Here is a 19242-nt window from a genome sequence, read left to right as displayed (position 1 = left end):
ACTGTCTTTTTCGTTGTTTGGTTTTGTTTGTTTGTCCATTTCTCTTATTTTAATTGAAAAGTCTATAAAAACAAATTGAAATAAATAACATACCTGCATTTACCTGCTTTCACACATTCTACATTTCCAACTTAGTCATTGAAAGCCATGGAATTTTACAACTGGACTGTAGTGCGAATCCTTTATGTATGAGTTGTATGACATGCTCGCACCTGACCACAGTGTAATGTCCTGTTTCTCTGTATGGTTTCTGCATGCCACAGCCTGTTCAGCCAATCAGGACAGGGTGCGGGGCAGCCCCTTGGCCAGCAGGGGGTGTACAACAACATGAGCATCACCGTCTCCATGGCCGGGGGGTCCGGCGCTCCCATGGGGCAGCCCGTCGGCATGAGCAACAGTAACCTCAGCAACGTCAGTTCAATGTGCAGTGACCAGCAGGTTAGTGGCTTTCAGATCCTTTAACCACCCAGCTCAACACATGACATCACATTCTCTGTGTGTGTGTGTGTGTGTGAGAGAGAGAGAGAGAGAGAGAGAGAGAGAGAGAGAGAGAGAGAGAGAGAGAGAGAGAGAGAGAGAGAGAGAGAGAGAGAGAGAGAGAGAGAGAGAGAGAGAGAGAGAGAGAGAGAGAGAGAGAGAGAGAGAGAGAGAGAGAGAGAGAGAGAGAGAGAGAGAGAGAGAGAGAGAGAGAGAGAGAGAGAGAGAGAGATTTTCAGTGCTTTATTATTTTACTATTCAATTTTTATGCCTCCGCCGGCGATAGCCTAGCCGGAGGCATTATGCTTTCGGGTTGTCCGTATGTACGTCCGTCCGATGTTCGTTGACGGAATTTCGTCAAATTTCGCTCAAACACCCACTTGCACTCAAAGATGATCTGATTAGATTTTGGTGGTCAAAGGTCAAGGTCACTGAGACCTCACGAACGCCATTTTCGAGCTTGTTAACGCGATATCTCAGGAACGCCTTGAAGCAATTTCGTCACATTTGGCTCAAATGTCCACTTGGACTCAAGGATGAACTGAATGCATTTTGGTGGTCAAAGGTCAAGGTCACTGAGACCTCACGCATGCCATTTTCAAACTCATTAACACGATATCAGTAACCCCTTAGCGGAATTTCTTCACATTTGACTCAAACGTCCACTTGGACTCAAGGATTAACTGATTACATTTTGATGCTCAGAGGTCAAAGTTCAAGGTCACTGTGACCTCACGAACGCCATTTTCTAGCTTGTTAACGCAATAGCTCAAGAACGCCTTGACTTAATTTCATCACATTTGGCTCAAATGTCCACTTGAACTCAAGGATGAACCGATTACATTTAGTCAAAGTTCAAGGTCACTGAGTAACTAGGGGTCTGGGTGTTGGGCGGGGCATGGTGAGGAAGGAGTGGGGCTAGCTAAAAGGGTCACAGAAAGGAATTAATCCAGGACTCCAATAATTTTGATATTTAAATTTGTATTGTCTGTGCACAAACGTTTCGGACAAAAAGGTAGCTAAAAGGGGCCATAGGAAAGAAGGTGGTGTAAGGGGGTGGGTAGGGGGTGTGGGTGGTGGGAAGGGGTGTAGTGAGGGAAAGGGCGTATGAGTCTGGAAAGACATGGATGTCGACTTCTCACTTGTTGGTGGGGGCATATATCCACGGTGCGGTCGTTCTAGTTATTTGATTTTTTTTATCAATGCTCAAATTTAGCCTAATTCTCTGTACCTACAGTACAGTATAGGCTTTTTGTAAAACTTCAAATAGTGTTTACCAAAACGTATAGCCAGACCCGCTGTCTATATGGGACCGGCGTTTTGCACAAAATTCTTGCTCAGCAAAGATTGGGAGTAGTATCAAATTGTCTATTTAAACCAGTATGAAATAGTACTTGGATAGAAAATACAGTATAGAGATCTGGTTTGACCGTGCCACCTGCTAGTTGTGTTTTTTAGTACAGTAATGTTTGCATGCAGCTGCCAAACAGCATATTTCAAATATTTCAAACAAGTCACATTAGCCTACCCCTCACATTCAGTTGTTTGTTTTTCATTGGAAAGCAGCAGTTTGATTAGCTAGAGAGCGAGTAACTAACGTTAGTATTTAGCAGCAGCTAATGTTAGCTCAGTAACCAGCTGGTCAGCAGTAACCAGCTGGTCAGCACTTCTATCAGACAATACAGTCCTACCAAATATTTCCAATACAGACTGGTGTTTGTCACGGGTGTGTGCGTGACTGTGAATGAGATTGGATTCTACTGGGGAGTGGTGCTGGCCCAAACACCATACACAGACAAGGATTACAAGTTAACACAAAGAATTTTTATTGCTAAAATACAAATAAAATGTGCCCATTTGAAAAAGAGTCCAGCGTCCACTGCAGTCACGAGCAACTGCGTTGTCTCCCTCTAGCGGCCGGTTCCCCCGTCCTCTCCAGCTGACGAAGAGGATGTAGAACAGAGCAGGCTTTAATGCTTAGTTCCCCAGGGGAATGAAAGTTCATCAATGGTAGGATAACTCACTAGCACTGTTACTTTGGATGAGCCAAATTAAATGGTTTACAAATGCACTGCAACCAAGTTCAACCCAGCTAGATGCAACACGTCCAATGCAAGTACTGTAAATCACACAAAAACTAATTTGCACAACACGCCTTAAGGGCTCATCCTCGTTCAGTGTAGTGGTATAGTAGTTCCACTGAGAGTTATTTTTAATGCCATGTTTTTGGGGGTTAGGCATGCGAGCAGACCCGCGTCGTGTGTCCACGGGGCTGGTAACTATGAAAGATAAATAAAATGGAGCGGCACTTAACTGAAGGAGGGGGGAAGCGCACCTCCACCCCTCCGCTTTCATATGGCGTGTCGCCCGCTGTCGCTCCTGTCCCCTCTCCCTCGCAGCTCGTGCGCGATGAGATCACCCAGAGCTCCTCTGGCTGCTCACACACTCCAGGCGGCTTCGTTCCTGTCTCTCAGGTCGGCTCGGCCCAGTCCGTTGCCACAGGCTCTCGTCCGTTCCCCTCGTGTTTCGTCTGGGGTGACAATTTTGTTTCGAGTAGTTGAGTCATCTAAAGTTTTACACACACCCACACACACACAGCTGACGGATTGTTCAAACTGGAGTAATATGCAGTTAAGATTGTTATGAACCGGCCTAGGGGAACCGGACCGCAACACAAAAGTGCCCCCACTCTTCCCACTCCCAAGAATGGATGAACCAGGATCAAAAGTTCACCAAGTAGCAGTTTTATTTCACTTTAGAGCGGAGCATAACACAACAAACAAAACAAACTAATCCCCAACCTTAAAACTTACCTAAAAAAAAGAAAAGGTTTGATGAAACAAAAGACATTGCTCTTACCTAATCTCCTACAAAAGAAACATGAGAAAAGATGTTACAAAAACAAAAGGGCTTCTCCCTCATACATACTGCTACTTAGTGATGACACATTAACATTACAATTTACAATAATTTACAGGGATCAAGTTTAAAAGCTACATACAATCTTACCCAAAAGTTCTCAACACCACTAGATTAGCTTTACCCAACAGTTGCAAGGTAAAACAAAACACAGTATGGGGTTCAGCATGGTGACTTCCATTCTTGAGAATGAAGAGAGCAAGGGGCGGAAGGATGGCATCAGCTGGCTTAAATGCTCTCCACCAGCCAATCAGCCATCAGCAATCCGACACCTGACCAGGCCAATTAGGATGAACACCACCTGCATCTCATTTCTCAATCACACACTGAAGCACACTGCAATACACACACACACACTGAGGAGGAAAGGAATGATGTTAACACATGACAAAAATATAGAGTACATATGACCCCTGGTCATAACAATAATCACTGGCAAATAAACGCTACAGAGCAGCACATTGTTGGGTCTCGGTCTAAAATACTCATTCTTACAATACACATTATTTTATTTTATTTATTTATTTTTTAATGGAGAAAAAAAGTTGGTAGCCACATTGGGAAGTGGTACTTGGGAAATTTGGTTTGGTACATATGGTACTTGGCCAGGGGTGTATTGATATATATATATATATATATATATATATATAAAATAAAAAGTGAGCAAACTATAAATGTCTGTGGAAGCTCTCTCACGCCATTCTAAAAAAGGTGCGCTGTACACTTCAGTCTTCTCCTTTCGGCTGCTCCCGTTAGGGGTCGATACAGCAGATCTGTTTCCATCTCTTCCTGTCCTTTGCATCTTCCTCTGTGGCGCCAACCACCTGCATGTCCTCTCTCACCACATACATAAACCTCCTTTTTGGCCTTCCTCTTTTCTACTGGCCTGGCAGCTCCGTCTTCAGCATTCTTCTCCCGACATAACCAGCTTCTCTCTGCATGTCCAAATCATCTCAATCTGGCCTCTCACTTTGTCCTCAAACTGTCCAACATGAGCTGTCCCTCTAATGTTCCTTATTCTGTTCATCCTTGTCACTCCCAACAAAAATCTTAGGGACAGTCCGTTATTTATGAGAGGGGGGGGTATGGTGCAGGGGCAACTTTGTTTTCGTTTTGTTCCTTCACCCTCCCCAGATCTATACCATAAATAACCACACTTTATCATATTCACACCAAAGGTATAGAAAATATGACCTTTTCCGATGATTTGGCTATGTTTGATAGCGCCCTATGACATCGGGGGAGAGAGGGGGCGGGGGCATATAACGTTTAGTAGCCTACCCAGCCCATAAACGGCCTCATCTCCTAGTTATAAAGCCGATCACCTGCTCAGTACCGCTCAGTCCCGCTCCAGTTTCAATCACAACATGTTCGAAAGAGAATGCATCGGTGCATGGCTAATTGAGCCACATGTGAAATCTCCCACTCCCAGCATGCATTGAGGGTAATACATTGACAAGAAATAGCAACCAAATCAGCCTAAATAGGCTAAGTGGTAGATATAAATAATGTTTATGTTAGCACAACATGCAATTGTAGAACCTTTCAATATTGGACAAAATAAAACAATAAAAATCAAAACACAACCCTATGTGAAACATGTATGTAATCCAGGTGCTATATATATCCCTTGCAGATTTAACGTTATTTGGATGAGTGACACTGATGCACTGTGACGTCCGCTCCAGCCTCCAATAAGACTATAGCCTACTTCGTGTGCACGCCCACTATTTTCTTGCCAGCTGCTGCGAGACGAGAAGGAAGAGAAACGAGCATGCAGCCGACTGCTGAGCTCATGTTATTTGTAGTGAGCAATGCCCATTGCCCAGGCGTTTAAACGCAAATTAAAACACCCTGGCCTTTTTATCTCTTTTATTCTTTTGAGCGGAGCGGTGAGTGCAAGCGGGTGAAATCTGTATCGAGCGGCGAGTGGTCTGGAGCGGAGTCCAGTCACCATACAGGTAAACCATAGATATAAATAGGGGAGTAAACACGAATTTTGGAACAAAAAAACGCATTTAAAAATATATACAAAATACAAAAAATGAAAGTTGTATAACCCTCCCTAAAGCCAAAATAAAAAACACAAGTCCATCCTTTCTGCACCATACCCCCCCTCTCATAAATAACAAACAGTCCCTTAGCATATTCAACTCTGCCACCTCCAGCTCCGCCTCCTGTCTTTTCGTCAGTGCCACTACCGTCTTGTAGACCTTCCCTTTCACTCTTGCTGAAACCCTTCTGTCGCAAAGCACTCCTGACACTCTTCCCCACCCACTCCAACCTTCCTGCACTCTCTTCTTTACCTCTCTTCCGCACTCCCCCTTATTTTGGACAGTTGACCCAAAATATTTAAACTCCTACTCCTACCATCTTGCTCCATTCCTCTTCTCTCCAGTGCATACCTCCAGCCTCTCCTCAACCTGCAGCCTACTCTCACTACAGATCACAATGTCATCCACAAAAAACATAGTCCACAGAGACTCCTGCCTGATCTCGTCCATCAACCTGTCCATCACCATTGCAAACAAGAATAGGGCTCAGAGCCGATCTTTGATGTAATCCCACCTCCACCTTGAACCCATCCGTCACTCCGACTGCACACCTCACCGCTGTCACACTGTCCTCATACATATCCTGCACCACTCTTACATACTTCTCTGCGACTCCCGACTTCCTCATACGATACCACACCTCCTCTCTCGCCACCCTGTCATATGCTTATGCAAATTAAAACACCCTGGCCTTTTTATCTCTTTTATTCTTTTGAGCGGAGCGGTGAGTGCAAGCGGGTGAAATCTGTATCGAGCGGCGAGTGGTCTGGAGCGGAGTCCAGTCACCATACAGGTAAACCATAGATATAAATAGGGGAGTAAACACGAATTTTGGAACAAAAAAACGCATTTAAAAATATATACAAAATACAAAAAATGAAAGTTGTATAACCCTCCCTAAAGCCAAAATAAAAAACACAAGTCCATCCTTTCTGCACCATACCCCCCCTCTCATAAATAACAAACAGTCCCTTAGCATATTCAACTCTGCCACCTCCAGCTCCGCCTCCTGTCTTTTCGTCAGTGCCACTACCGTCTTGTAGACCTTCCCTTTCACTCTTGCTGAAACCCTTCTGTCGCAAAGCACTCCTGACACTCTTCCCCACCCACTCCAACCTTCCTGCACTCTCTTCTTTACCTCTCTTCCGCACTCCCCCTTATTTTGGACAGTTGACCCAAAATATTTAAACTCCTACTCCTACCATCTTGCTCCATTCCTCTTCTCTCCAGTGCATACCTCCAGCCTCTCCTCAACCTGCAGCCTACTCTCACTACAGATCACAATGTCATCCACAAAAAACATAGTCCACAGAGACTCCTGCCTGATCTCGTCCATCAACCTGTCCATCACCATTGCAAACAAGAATAGGGCTCAGAGCCGATCTTTGATGTAATCCCACCTCCACCTTGAACCCATCCGTCACTCCGACTGCACACCTCACCGCTGTCACACTGTCCTCATACATATCCTGCACCACTCTTACATACTTCTCTGCGACTCCCGACTTCCTCATACGATACCACACCTCCTCTCTCGCCACCCTGTCATATGCTTTATCTAAATACACAATGCAGCTCCTTCTGACCTTCTCTATACTTCTCCATCAACATTCTCAAAGACATTGCATCTGTAGTGCTCTTTCCTGGCACAAAACCGTACTGTTGCTCACTTTGTTCATCACCTCTCCTCTTAACCTAGCTTCCACCACTCTTTTCCATAACTTCATGCTGTGACTGATCAACTTTATACCTCTGTAGTTACTGCAGCTCTGCACATCACCCTTTTTGAAGATTGGCACCAGCTACACTTCTTCTCCATTTTTCATGCATCCTCTCATTTTCCAAGATTGTGTTGAGCAATCTAGTTAAGAACCTCCACAGTTATGTCATCTGGACCTTCTGGGCCTTTCCAGTCTTCATCCTCTTCATAGCTGCCCTTACTTCATCCTTGCTAATCTGCTGCACTTCCTGATTCACTGCTCCCCCACCATCCAACCTTCTCTCTTTAATTTTCTTTGTTCATCAACCCCTCAAAGTACTCCTTCCAGCTTCTCAACACATTCTCGCTAGCCAGCACATTTACATCTCTATCCTTCATCACCCTAACCTGTTGCACATCCTTCCCAGCTCGGTCCCTCTGTCTAGCCAATCGTACTAGGGATGGGCATTTCTCGCAAAAACACTATTTGAAATTTGCTGGGCAAAAAAAAAAAAGTAAAATGTGGTCTCCCCTGATTCTAAGTATAGTTGAATCGCTTGGTTTGACCAAGTAAAGCAATTTGTATAAGCATTTTACGCAAGGTCTATGGAAAAATTAATGCTGAATGAAATGCCATGGAGAGGGAGAGGGGGTGACTTTGGCACTCTATTGACGTTCACCGACCCAGACCAGAGCCGTATAATAGAAGAGTTGCGATATCTCCCTTCACTCCAATGGACCAGTTTTTTTTACATCGCAAAAGTTCCCAGAAGTAAGGTTCTGGATTAAGCGGCGCTGTCGAGCTGCAGCAAAATGGACCGTTTGTGATGTACTTTGAAAGGGTCAGCTGTTTAAAGAATCAAATTGTATATTATCAGCTTTATTTTATGCATTCAAACGTAGCCCAAGCCCCCTTCCTGGCTATTCATTGGCTACATGTCATGCATTTTGGACCTCCGCTGGCGCCACTCTCTTACTAGATAGCTCTGACCCAGACTACGTTAACCACATTAGCATTGTTAGCTTAGCTTCCTGAATGAAGCTGAGATGGCCCATGCAACAGTAGACAGAATATCAGCTTTTCTTCATGCAGTAACAAGCCTTGAAACCTTTTCCTTGTGGCTGAGTGTTGATGTAATGTAGACAGCATTTCCACAACATTTCTACCATTTCTATCAAGGAATTGCTGGGTGCTACTGTCGCTAATGCTCCTTGCGTGAATGAGCAACGTCACATGGACAAACTTGCTACTCTTAAAGAGACAGGTGCAGGTAAAAACAATGGAAAACGTACTTTTTAAGACATGATTGTCAATAAACGATTTTCGACTTTCAATAATAAAAGTCAATATATTTTTTTTATTTTCAGTTTTTAGAACAACAAATGAACAAGACAGGCCCAGGAAAACAGGAAAAGAGGAAAAACAAAAAAAACATCATCGATATCCAACATTATAAGGTGGTGCTACCAGCCGCGTAAGGTGCTTATGTGTTTGCAAGAGATACTCGCCGGATGAGCCGTCCGTCATCCCTAACCTCAGTTTCTAGTCATTCTTAACTTCATCGAAGTAGGCCAAAAACGGGTCCCATATAGCCGAGAACCTTCCAAGCGAGTTGGTCCTCAGGGACCTGAGTCTCTCCATCTGTATAACAGAGATCATATCCATCAGCCACAACTGAAAAGAAGGTGAAGAGGAGGACTTACATTCCTTCAGAATTAGTCGTTTGGCGACAGTTGTCCCCAGTGTCAGGGATTGTTGCACAGCTGTACGGAAGTTCAGAGAGGACTCAGAGCAGCCGAAGATAGCAAGTTCTGCCTCCGGCTGGAGGGTTATTTTGTAGGCCTTAGACTACCAGTCAAATAGTTTAGCCCAGAATCCTGTTAATGAATGGCAGAACGAGAAGGCGTGAGATAGCGTGCCCTCTGACACCTGACACCTGTCACACAATGGCGAGACAGAAGGAAAGATCTTGTACAATTTGTGCTGGGAGTAGTGTAGACGGTGAGCGACTTTAAATTGAATCAACTGGTGTCTGCTATTAACTGAGCAGAGTTGTACCACAGACAGACTCCTTTACCATATAATGTCAGATAAATTAAGACCAAGTTCCCCCTGCCATGCTTCTCTAATCCTCTCAGTAGAGGCTGTATTGCAGTTGTCAAATAGACATACAAATCTAGAGATGAGATGCTTGGAGTTGGGAGGGCTCAGCAATACATTAAAAAAATCATGTTCATTTGGGAGCTCTTCAAAGGTGTGAATCTTGGAACAAACATAATTTCTGACTTGCAGGAATCTGAGCCAGTTCGTACAGGGCAATTCAAATTCCCTCTTCAGTAGATCAAATGATGCAAAATGACCATCTATGTATAAATCTTTGATGGAAAGTACCCCCTTCTCACTCCAAGCATGGTAGTTTCTGTCTGACCATGGAATAAAAGTAGATTTTGATAATAAAAACGATTATTCGAAAATTCTAAATTCATTGCCCATCCCTAATCGTCCTTTTCTCCTTCCTAAAGGCCATTTCACACTGGTGCGGATCTCCGTGCGAATAATCGGCATGAAGATTTGCAAAGAAATATTTTAATTAGTTCTAATTGAATCTTGCACACCGTGGTGGAAAATTCTTGCGGCGTTTTATTTTTCCGGACAGACCTTGACGTCCGCAGATTTCCGCCTGCGGAAAATACGTTTGACCAATGAAATCCTTTGTTTACAGCTGATGTCATACCTCCAGTACTGTAGCTTGCCGGGTAGCTTGCTGCTAAAATGGGGGAACCCGGCTCATCAATTTGGTTTCTCAACATCCAATTTTGCATGACAAACACCGTGATGACTACCTCAACAATTAAATCAAGGACAATATATGGCTTCAGATTGCTCAGTAGCTGGGGTTCACTGAAGATGGTAATGTAGCTGTTACGTAACGTAATTTACTTGCTAACATTGTAGCTAAACCACTGTTGTAAATGGATAGAGCTAATGTTAGCCACTTGTATCCAAGTAATAACTAGCAGTTTAGCATAAAATGTGTGCATACGTTGCAATGCGGAAAATCCGCACGCAATTTCGCACCGAATTCAGTCAATTCTGCACCGTTTCTGTATGAAACGGCCTTTAGTGTCCAACCTTTCATACAACTTCTCATATGCCTTTTCCTTAGCCTTTGCCACCTCTCTCTTTGCTTTACGCTGCATCTCCTTGTAGTTCTGCCTACTTTCTTCATCTCCCTGGCTAACCCACTTCTTCTTTGCCAACCTCTTCCCCTGTATACTTTCTTGTACTTCCTCATTCCACCACCAAGTCTCCTTGTCTTCCTTCCTCTGTCCAGATGACACGCCAAGTGCCTTCCTCGCTGTCTCCCTCACCACTTCTGCAGTAGTTTTCCAGTCATCCGGTAACTTCAGTAAACTTCTGTAAACTGCACTGTAAACTGTCACCTTACACTAGTCTCATGTGGTCAGACCCAACGTCTTACGTCAGCACGCTTCCAGTGACAGAGGGTCTAAATCACAAGTCAGCATTTCTGGGCTTTACCGTAGGAATTCCTATGGTAAAATCTGATTGGCTGGGCTGTTACAGAAGTCCGGCATGCCCTCCATGTCTGTCACCCCTCTTTTTTTTGTCTTGGGGGGCGGGTGTTAACCAATTTTCAAGAGTTGTGTTCCAGATGTAGATGTACCATACGGCTGGCCAGACTAGGTCTGACCATGTGAGACTAGAGTAAGGTGACAGTTTAGCTGGTTATCTTAGCTTTGGCTAGCTATTGTAGTTTCACCGTGGTAGACCCACGTCAATAACATGATCCGCCGTCTCATAATTACGTAGCTTAGCATAAGTGTAGTGGAATTCTCTTAGCACTGCGGTTCTTTTCCTATCTCCTTCCTAACATCTTTGCTTGACCTCATGACGTTTTCCATGGAGGTCAAGGAGAAGTTGTTAGGAAAGGTGTTATTTATGTATTTTCCAGACAATTTGAAAGCACCCTTGGCTTACTAAAACCCTACTCTGTCTCAAATGTAGCTCTAACTACATTATAAAGCCTACCTTGGTTAGCCTGGTTAAAACCATCCGGATCCATGAACTCACATTTTGTTTTGTTTCGTGGATCCGTCTGGACTCCACAGTCATTTCAGTGGGTGGAAGTAACCAGTCCTTCAGCCAATCAACATCAGATCCAGTCAAATCCAAATCCACTCGGAAGAATGGCGAAAAGTATGCACCGCCGAGAAACTCTGCTGGTGCATACTCCTGTTCTTGTTTAATTGTTGCTGTTGAGTCTATTTCTGCAATAACTGCACTTATGGCTGTAAAATTTACGAATTGTGATGTTACTACTCGAGCCGGAGAGCCATGGAGGCAGCCATTACTGTTTTGCTAGCGGCGTTCCTGATTGGCCGGTTACAATGTTACCTATGAGGCAGACCCGTAGACATTGCAGATGCTGAAAATGCCCACCCCGGGCTGGAGGCCAGACGGTCTCGCTGAACGAAACACAAATGTGAGTTCACGTGACCAGATGGTTTCCCAGGCTGTATCTTGGTTCCGTCATATCCAATGTCCCCTGGGATCTTGCATCATTGTGTCTCCATGTGTGCAGGTGCAGCAGGTGCAGGTGTTTGCAGATGTCCAGTGCACGGTGAACCTGGTTGGCAGCGACTCCTACCTGACCCAGGGCTCCATGGCGGGTGGGGGTGCCTCCCAGAAAGGGCCCGGGCCCCAGGGCTCCCAGAGCAGCCAGGCCCAGCAGAAGAGCCTCCTCCAACAGCTGCTGACAGAGTGACCTGAGCCCCCCCCCCCCGCCCACACATGCCCTCCTCCTGGCCGCGCTCCCCCGCCAATGCCACCCCTCTTCCTTCTACTTCTTCTGCTCCGGCCAGCGGATCCATCGCTCTCTCTCTCTCTCTCTCTCTCTCTCTGTCGTCACCTCTCCAATTCGTTCGGACGGCCGCGGAACGGGCTGAGAGGGCTGGCTGTCAGCCGTGTTATACAGCCTACGTAACTACTTCTATGAGGGGAGGGGGGGCTCGGGTTGGTTTGGACCCCCTCCAATACATTTAGGGGAGACTGGAGTCACAAGCAGCAGCAGTGTATTGGAACCTGCCTGTCTGTCTAATCTGTCTGACAACCTGTCTGTCTGCCTCAGCCTATTGAAGGCAGTGTTGTCTCGCTGCTCATTCCTCGGTGACCTACTTTTCTGCTTCCTGACCTGAGAGGAAAAAACAAACAAAAAACAAGAACCAACGGTGGCAGCATCATTGTAGATTTTGCCAAGTTGTCGTCAGTGCAACCCGGGAGCGCACGGCATGGGAAGTGTACAGCCGAGCCCAGAGCACCACCTCTGGCTTTGTTGTTGTTGTTTTTGTTGTTGTTTTTTTCCTACCTGTCTCTCTCTCTCTCAGCGATGCGGGAATGTTAAGGTTTCAGACCTCTGTGGCATTTCGGGATGGAGGCGTTTCAGTTTCAGCTGGCTCTGTGACTGTCTCTCTCTGTCTCTCTCTGCCGCAGTGCCTGACGGGAGTGCGAGCCTCTCGCGCTCCACTCCTACATATTATACGACTAAGTCTTCTGTTATTTTATGGGTTGGATTGTTTTTTGTTTGCGTTTGTTGTAAATGTTCTGCTCTCGCCATCGCCGTCATCATCATCATCTTCATTTTATCATCGAGACAAGCTTTGTTAACAGCTGGAATGGACAGATTGACGGATGGATGGATGGGAGACAGATAGGATGCTGCTCAGTTTGAAACTCGTGTCTTTCTCCCTCAGGCCGGGAGGAGGTTTTTCAAAGTTTAAAAATAAATAAAAAAGACCTCACCTCAGCAGCTGTGAATACAGAGCCCTGTTGGGTTCTCTCTCTCTTTCTCTCTCTCTCTGTCTCTCTCTCTCTCTTGCCATCTCTTGGCCTATCAGTGTTGTTTGCCATGTGCACCAAGCAGGCGGGTAGTATAGAAGGACGGGAGATGGGGGATAAACTCACAAACTGCTTTCCTTTTTCAAAAAAGTGTCATTGATCGATTACTCGGAACAGCAAGACTCAAACTATATAATAATCTGATTTGATCCAGGTTTTTATTTTTATTTTCCTTTTGTGATGAGATTCTAATCATGTCAGCTCATGTTTTTAAGGTTCTTTTTCGCATCATGATCATGGAATACTGCTAAATGTTGCTGCAGAGGAGGAAATGATTCATTTTCTAAAATGTGAAAAATCTGGGTAAGAATTTAAAAAAATTGGCAATTGATTTTTGAAAATACCTCGCTCCCTTCCGCGCCCCATGCAGCGCTACAACTAGCCACACTTTATAAAAAACATCATGGAGTTGGTTGCTTCGCTTACTCTTGCGGTAACCAGGGAGACAGTTAGCCATCTTTCTTGTTTTCTCCTGTGTTTTATTCTTGTGTATGTACAATACGTTGAAGAAAATTTTTCAGACAGTTCACATGCATTTGTAACCAATTTATAAAAAAAACTAACACCCGCGGAGCGCGTTCTTTACTCGGATTATGTGCCCTTTGGCCATGCCAATGATACTGAGCCACGTCAACACTGCACCTGTAATCGCGGTAAACGACGCACCCTATGCTTTAGTAATAGAGGTTTCTAACAATGATGTGATCAACATAAAGTTGACATGGAATTGTATCAAAACGGGACGGGTTGAGTCACACAAAAAAGCAAACTCTTAAATGTTTTTCCCCTCGCCTCCGCCAAGCCTGTTCAGGAGATCCGGCGTTGACGCCCTCAAGGATTCTATTTTGATTTTTTTGTGATTGGACCCTCTTCTTCCCCTGACCTGGCTCACTCCACTGGCTACACACTACAGTTTCCTGTTGACTACTGTTGCACAGTCCAACACTGTCTATCTCAGCGAGAACGCACCTCTGTTGATAACCATTCAGCTTCACACACAAAAGTAGACAAAGGTATAGAGAGCCAAAGTCACGTCCACTTCCCGGGTAGCATATGAACCAAGGGATTTCATCTGCCATTTATTTTTCCATAGACATTTTGTAAAATGCTTATAAAAGTAGTTGTACTTGGTCAAACCAAGCAATTCAGCTGTATTTAGAATCAGGAGAGACCATAGAACCTTTAAAAAAAATCGTTTGGTTTCCCCTGATTCTAAATATAGCCGCATCACTTGGTTTAACAAAGTAAAACTATTTTATAAGCATTTTATGAAATGTCTATCCAAAATAAATGGCGGATGAAATCCTTTGGTTCATATGCCTAACACGAAAGAGGGCCTGTCTTTGGCTCTCTACTGAGAAGAAAACAAGAGGACACTGCCTAGACCTTGCCTGTGGAATCAGAACTGAAGTATTTTCATGTCGAGGTGCAGGAAAATGAGTTTTGAGCTCAAGTTAGAGTCTGATGCTGTGACACACTATATACCCAAAGGCTTTATTCAAGGGATACCTGGGGCCGTATCCACAAAGTGTCCGAGTACTACAGTAGGAGTTGGTCCTAGTGGTGAAATTCTAATAAAACTCTTGAGAGTGATGACGTTTTCTAAGAATTTCCCCTTAAGACTAATAATAAAAAAAATATAAATGCTATTCACAAAGCATTTTACCCTTAAGAGAGCTCCTAAGGTGGAAAACTTAAGAATAGAGAGGAGTTTTAGGAGTTTAAGGAGAGGAGAAAATGGCTGAAAGACACAGAGAAATGACACATTAAGGCAATTATTATGATTCCTATTATGAGCGTTCTCACAATATTTAGCAACAGGCAAAAAGTGCTGAGTAGTGATCATTTAGGTTTATGCAACCACATATTAGAATAACGACACAAACAATCACAGCTCATTCACAGACTCATAGTGTGATGTTCATATAGTCTATAAATTATACTAATACTACTGAGGCTTGTGCCATTTTCACCAAATCTTAACATCAAATTAGTAAAGTATAATAACATTACTGCATTCGCCCAAATAAAGGCATAATGCATCAATACCTGTGAGTATGGTTTTCAAAGATTTTGTCCAATGAGCTCTAATTATTTTCTTATACATGTTAATATCAGTCAATTGTGTTTTATCTTGTGTGACTCTGATCATTCACAAAAAGAGGCATCTTGATGAAGGGATTTTAGGCTACCATAAGCGCTCTCTGAGAGGACCCAGGATGTTTGTGGATACAGCCCCTGGTCTGTAGGCTCTCTTAAGCACTATCCACATGGGACTAATGCTACCTGGGGACGTTATCATTTAGAGAGCCCAGGCCCATGGCCTTCTGGCCCGGCCCAACCCAGCCAGATGGGTTAAGCAATAGAGAGGCAAAGTGACCGCCTACTTCCTGCTTCAGCACTGTACCAGAGATTTTTATCCACCATTTAATTTCCCATAGACATTTCGTAAAATGCGTATAAAAATAGTTTTACTTCATCAAACCAAACAGTTCAGCTATATTTAGAATTGGGAGAGACCATAGAACATTTCACTCGGACCAAAACTTAAAAAACTACATCGAAAAAATATTTGATTTAAATCCGCATTTTTTCAAACTTTTTGGTCCGAGTGAAATGTTATGTGGTCTCTTCTGTTTCTAAATATACCGTTTGGTTTGAACAAGTACAACTATTTTTAAAAGCATTTTATGAAATGTCTATAGGAAAATAAATGGCAGATGAAAATCTCTGGTACAGTGCTGAAGCAGGAAGTAGGCGGTCACTTTGCCCCTCTATTACTTTAGCCCCAGCCTGGCCACAGGCCCCTAGTCAATATCGTGTCATCACAAACAAACATCATATGGTGATGGGACTGATGGTTCTCTTTCTCCCTCTCTCTCAGACTCGTCAAGGCTCTGATTAAAGTCGCTGCTCTCTCTCTGTCCCTCGCCCCCTCTTATACACACACTACAACTATGAACTATGCGCTGCAATCACTTGACTATCAAAATCCAACTAGCCACAATAATAAGAGATGTTGTGTCTCTCGTTTAATTGCCCACAGCAACAATGTCCATAAACTGAAACATGTCACTCAAGCATATCGAAATTAAAACGGCAGACTCACCGTTTAGCTGCATTTAGTCTCAACACCAGACCCATGAGAGTTCTTACGTTGATACACGTAAGAACTGCATGCTGCAGATCTCTCTCTGGGTCTGGGACATTTCTAGCCTCAAACTGCTGTCGGAATCTTGGGCAGTGATTGGTGGGTTCGGAATCCTGAGCCCACCAATCAGTAATGACTTTAGCGATCAGGAGCGCCCACCCAACCTGACTCCTGACTTTTGAAAATGAACCGTCTCATTGGTGCTACGTCATTCAATTGTTCCCCCCTCAAAACAGCAGTGAGGGCTGTGACGTGGCACAGCCTAATTTATGTAGTATGCAGAGCGCAGAAATTCAACATAATATTTGAGTCTGGGGAGAGACTAAGCTGCATTGAATGTTAGTGTCATTCCTCACATCTCACAAATCTTCACCAACCGGCTAAATCCACAATCAGGCAAAACTATTTCGACTTTAACTTTCCATTTGCAGGCTCTGTGCAGGAAAATGATTGTGTCTTTTGCAGCTTTCACTGCACTTTCAAATGCTCTCCATTTGCTAGCTTTTACCTCACGCATGTAGCTTAGCTTTGTTTATTTTTGACAGACAGCGCTCTGACGACTGGGGAATCACTCTCTCCCCCAGCCTGTTGACTCACCCTGACTCATTTTCAAATCCCGCCTAAAAACCTACCTGTTCAACCAGGCATACAACCTCCCCTGTGCATAACCACATCTACCGCCCCTCCCTTCTCCCTCTCTCCTCTCCCCTTTTGTCTGCCCGGCCCCTCTCCCCCTCCTATGTACTGTATCTGGCCCCTGTCGCTGCTTTCTCTTTCGTTCCTCATTTGTTTTATGTCGCCTCATATTGTCAGCATCTTTGGGTCATTGAAAAGCGCTTTATAAGATACATGAGTTATTAATCATTTAGACTTCCAGTCCAAATTTTTCCAAATAAAACCATATACTGTCGTGGTCTGCTGTTTGCTGTGTAAAATTAAGCGGGAAATACTTTATTTGTCTTTTATTATTGAAGAGAGCCCGGCCCAAACCCCATCTATGCATAAAAAAAGGCCCGAACCCGGTCCTTATTGGTCAAGCCCATTCGGGCCCCCTCGGGTTTGCAGCTCTCTACAATCATTAGTGATAAACTAGTGCAATTACCCGTGGGGCTATAATAGCCTTATAGCCTTAGACTGATGACATCCCCGATGACATCATTACAGAACCCATAGCCTCACCAATGGGTACATCTACCCATTCCCCTTCCCCCCATTCATACATCATGCTCTACCACTCTTTACCCCCACCCCCGATTGGACCAGTACCCGTTCCCCTCCCCCTTGCCATCACTGATGATGTCACAATGAAGTGCTTTAGTCACATCACTTTGTGATTTAAATCATTGTCTGTATGTATGTCTGCGCACAATGATTGTGATTTCATCAGTGAGTGATGCCATGAAGCAAAGTTGGGCAATTGTGCGCACACATGCATACATATATACACTCACCAATGCCATCACTGATGACATCATCATTGAGTCCTTTAGTGACATCACTGATGAGATTTCCTGAGAACAGACAGAGAACAGAGACCACACTGGCGAATTCAGTGATGACATTACCCCTGATGACAACATCACTGATGACGCCATTCCTGATGACATCATCACTGACTGATGACGTCATCCCTGATGACATCACAGAACTCATAATAGCCTCACCGAGGAAGGATGATGTCACTGATCTCATCAGGCATGATCACATCACTGATGACAAGATCACTGGTGATGTCATCACTGACTGATGACATCATCACAGAACTTATAATAGCCTCACCTAGGAAGGATGACATCACTGATGGCATCATCAGATAATACTAAAGATATACTGACACACAGACACTTGCCAGACATACTGACAACAGACACTCCTGGAATTATAATATAGACACTGGCGAATTCAGTGATGGCATCATCCCTGATGACATCATCACTGATGACAACATCACTGGTGACATCATCACTGGTGACATCAGATATACTAAAGATACTGACAGAACTTATAATAGCCTCACCCAGGAAGGATCACATCCCCGATGACATCAGATATACTAAAGATATACTGACACACAGACACATGCACAGACATGCAGACACTTGCCTGACAGACACACGGACACTGCTGGAATTATAGTATAGATACTGAGATCCTAGATTATTTGAATCCTGTGCAAACCTGCCATGTACTGTATGTCATTGTTAAAGTCAAGAAAAACCAAGCACACGAGAAAGATCCCCTGTTAAATCTAACCCCGTACAAATTTAGATCTAGGTCATTTCAGCCATACCCCCGCCGCAATAGCGCAATTTATTTTTCTTCTACATATCTTGCTCCTGTGATTAGTGGGATCAATATACAGTAAGACGTTCTGTACTAGCATGTCCGTGCGAATAGGGCTTCACCTGTGTACTGTTTTCACAAGATATTTCACAAAGAGTGCAACTTTATCCAAATCCAGGACAGTAAGGTCAACAAAGGTCAACATTCCACCTGCCTAGCCTCCTTAGAACTCAAGCAGATCAATTGCAAATGATTAATCAATAATTGCCGAACTGACTTTCAAGATCATTCAAGTGTTTGTATCGCTGTTGCATTTTATTTTTATATTTCCCTGTGTATATATTTATGATTAGAACGGCATGTTGATATATAACCAATAGATTTTTGGAGCACCTTTTTTATTACCTCACTACTCTTGTACCAGATAGAATTGAAGAATTCTTTCTGATATTCTTAATGTTTCCTTTTGTAGTTGAAAGGCTGACTGCGTTCTCACACTGCGAGCGGTTCGCTCTATTCTGCAGATTCTGTGGGCAGGGCTAGAGGCTCCGATCGCATCCACAGAGTGATCTGCAGCTGCATTTTGAATGGGCAAATCATGTACATTTAGCTGCTTTGGTTTTGAATTGACATGGCTTATTAGGTAGATAACAAACAGGAAGCAGGGATGCAGCCGAGCATGGCTTTTGACGATGACTGGAATCCACTTGTCATCCGCTTTGCACTCGCCAGGCAGAGCTTC

General features: G+C 44.1%; 1 protein-coding gene across 1 annotated transcript in view; it reads left to right on the top strand.

Annotated features, from left to right (window-relative positions):
- The window catches only part of ncoa1 (nuclear receptor coactivator 1), a 117332-nt gene extending 105224 nt beyond the window's left edge, over positions 1–12108 (top strand). The window contains exons 18-19 of the mRNA XM_083643275.1: positions 264–438; positions 11754–12108. Of these exons, the coding sequence (XP_083499401.1) occupies positions 264–438; positions 11754–11936 (358 nt within the window). The 3' untranslated portion in view covers positions 11937–12108. The remainder of the gene's footprint in view (positions 1–263; positions 439–11753) is intronic.
- Positions 12109–19242: the final 7134 nt, after the last annotated feature.

Source organism: Poromitra crassiceps (assembly GCF_964638095.1).
Source record: "Poromitra crassiceps genome assembly, chromosome: 9".
Taxonomy (NCBI): domain Eukaryota; kingdom Metazoa; phylum Chordata; class Actinopteri; order Beryciformes; family Melamphaidae; genus Poromitra; species Poromitra crassiceps.
Note: the sequence above shows the minus strand (reverse complement) of the source record. Positions and strands in the feature narration are given on the sequence as shown.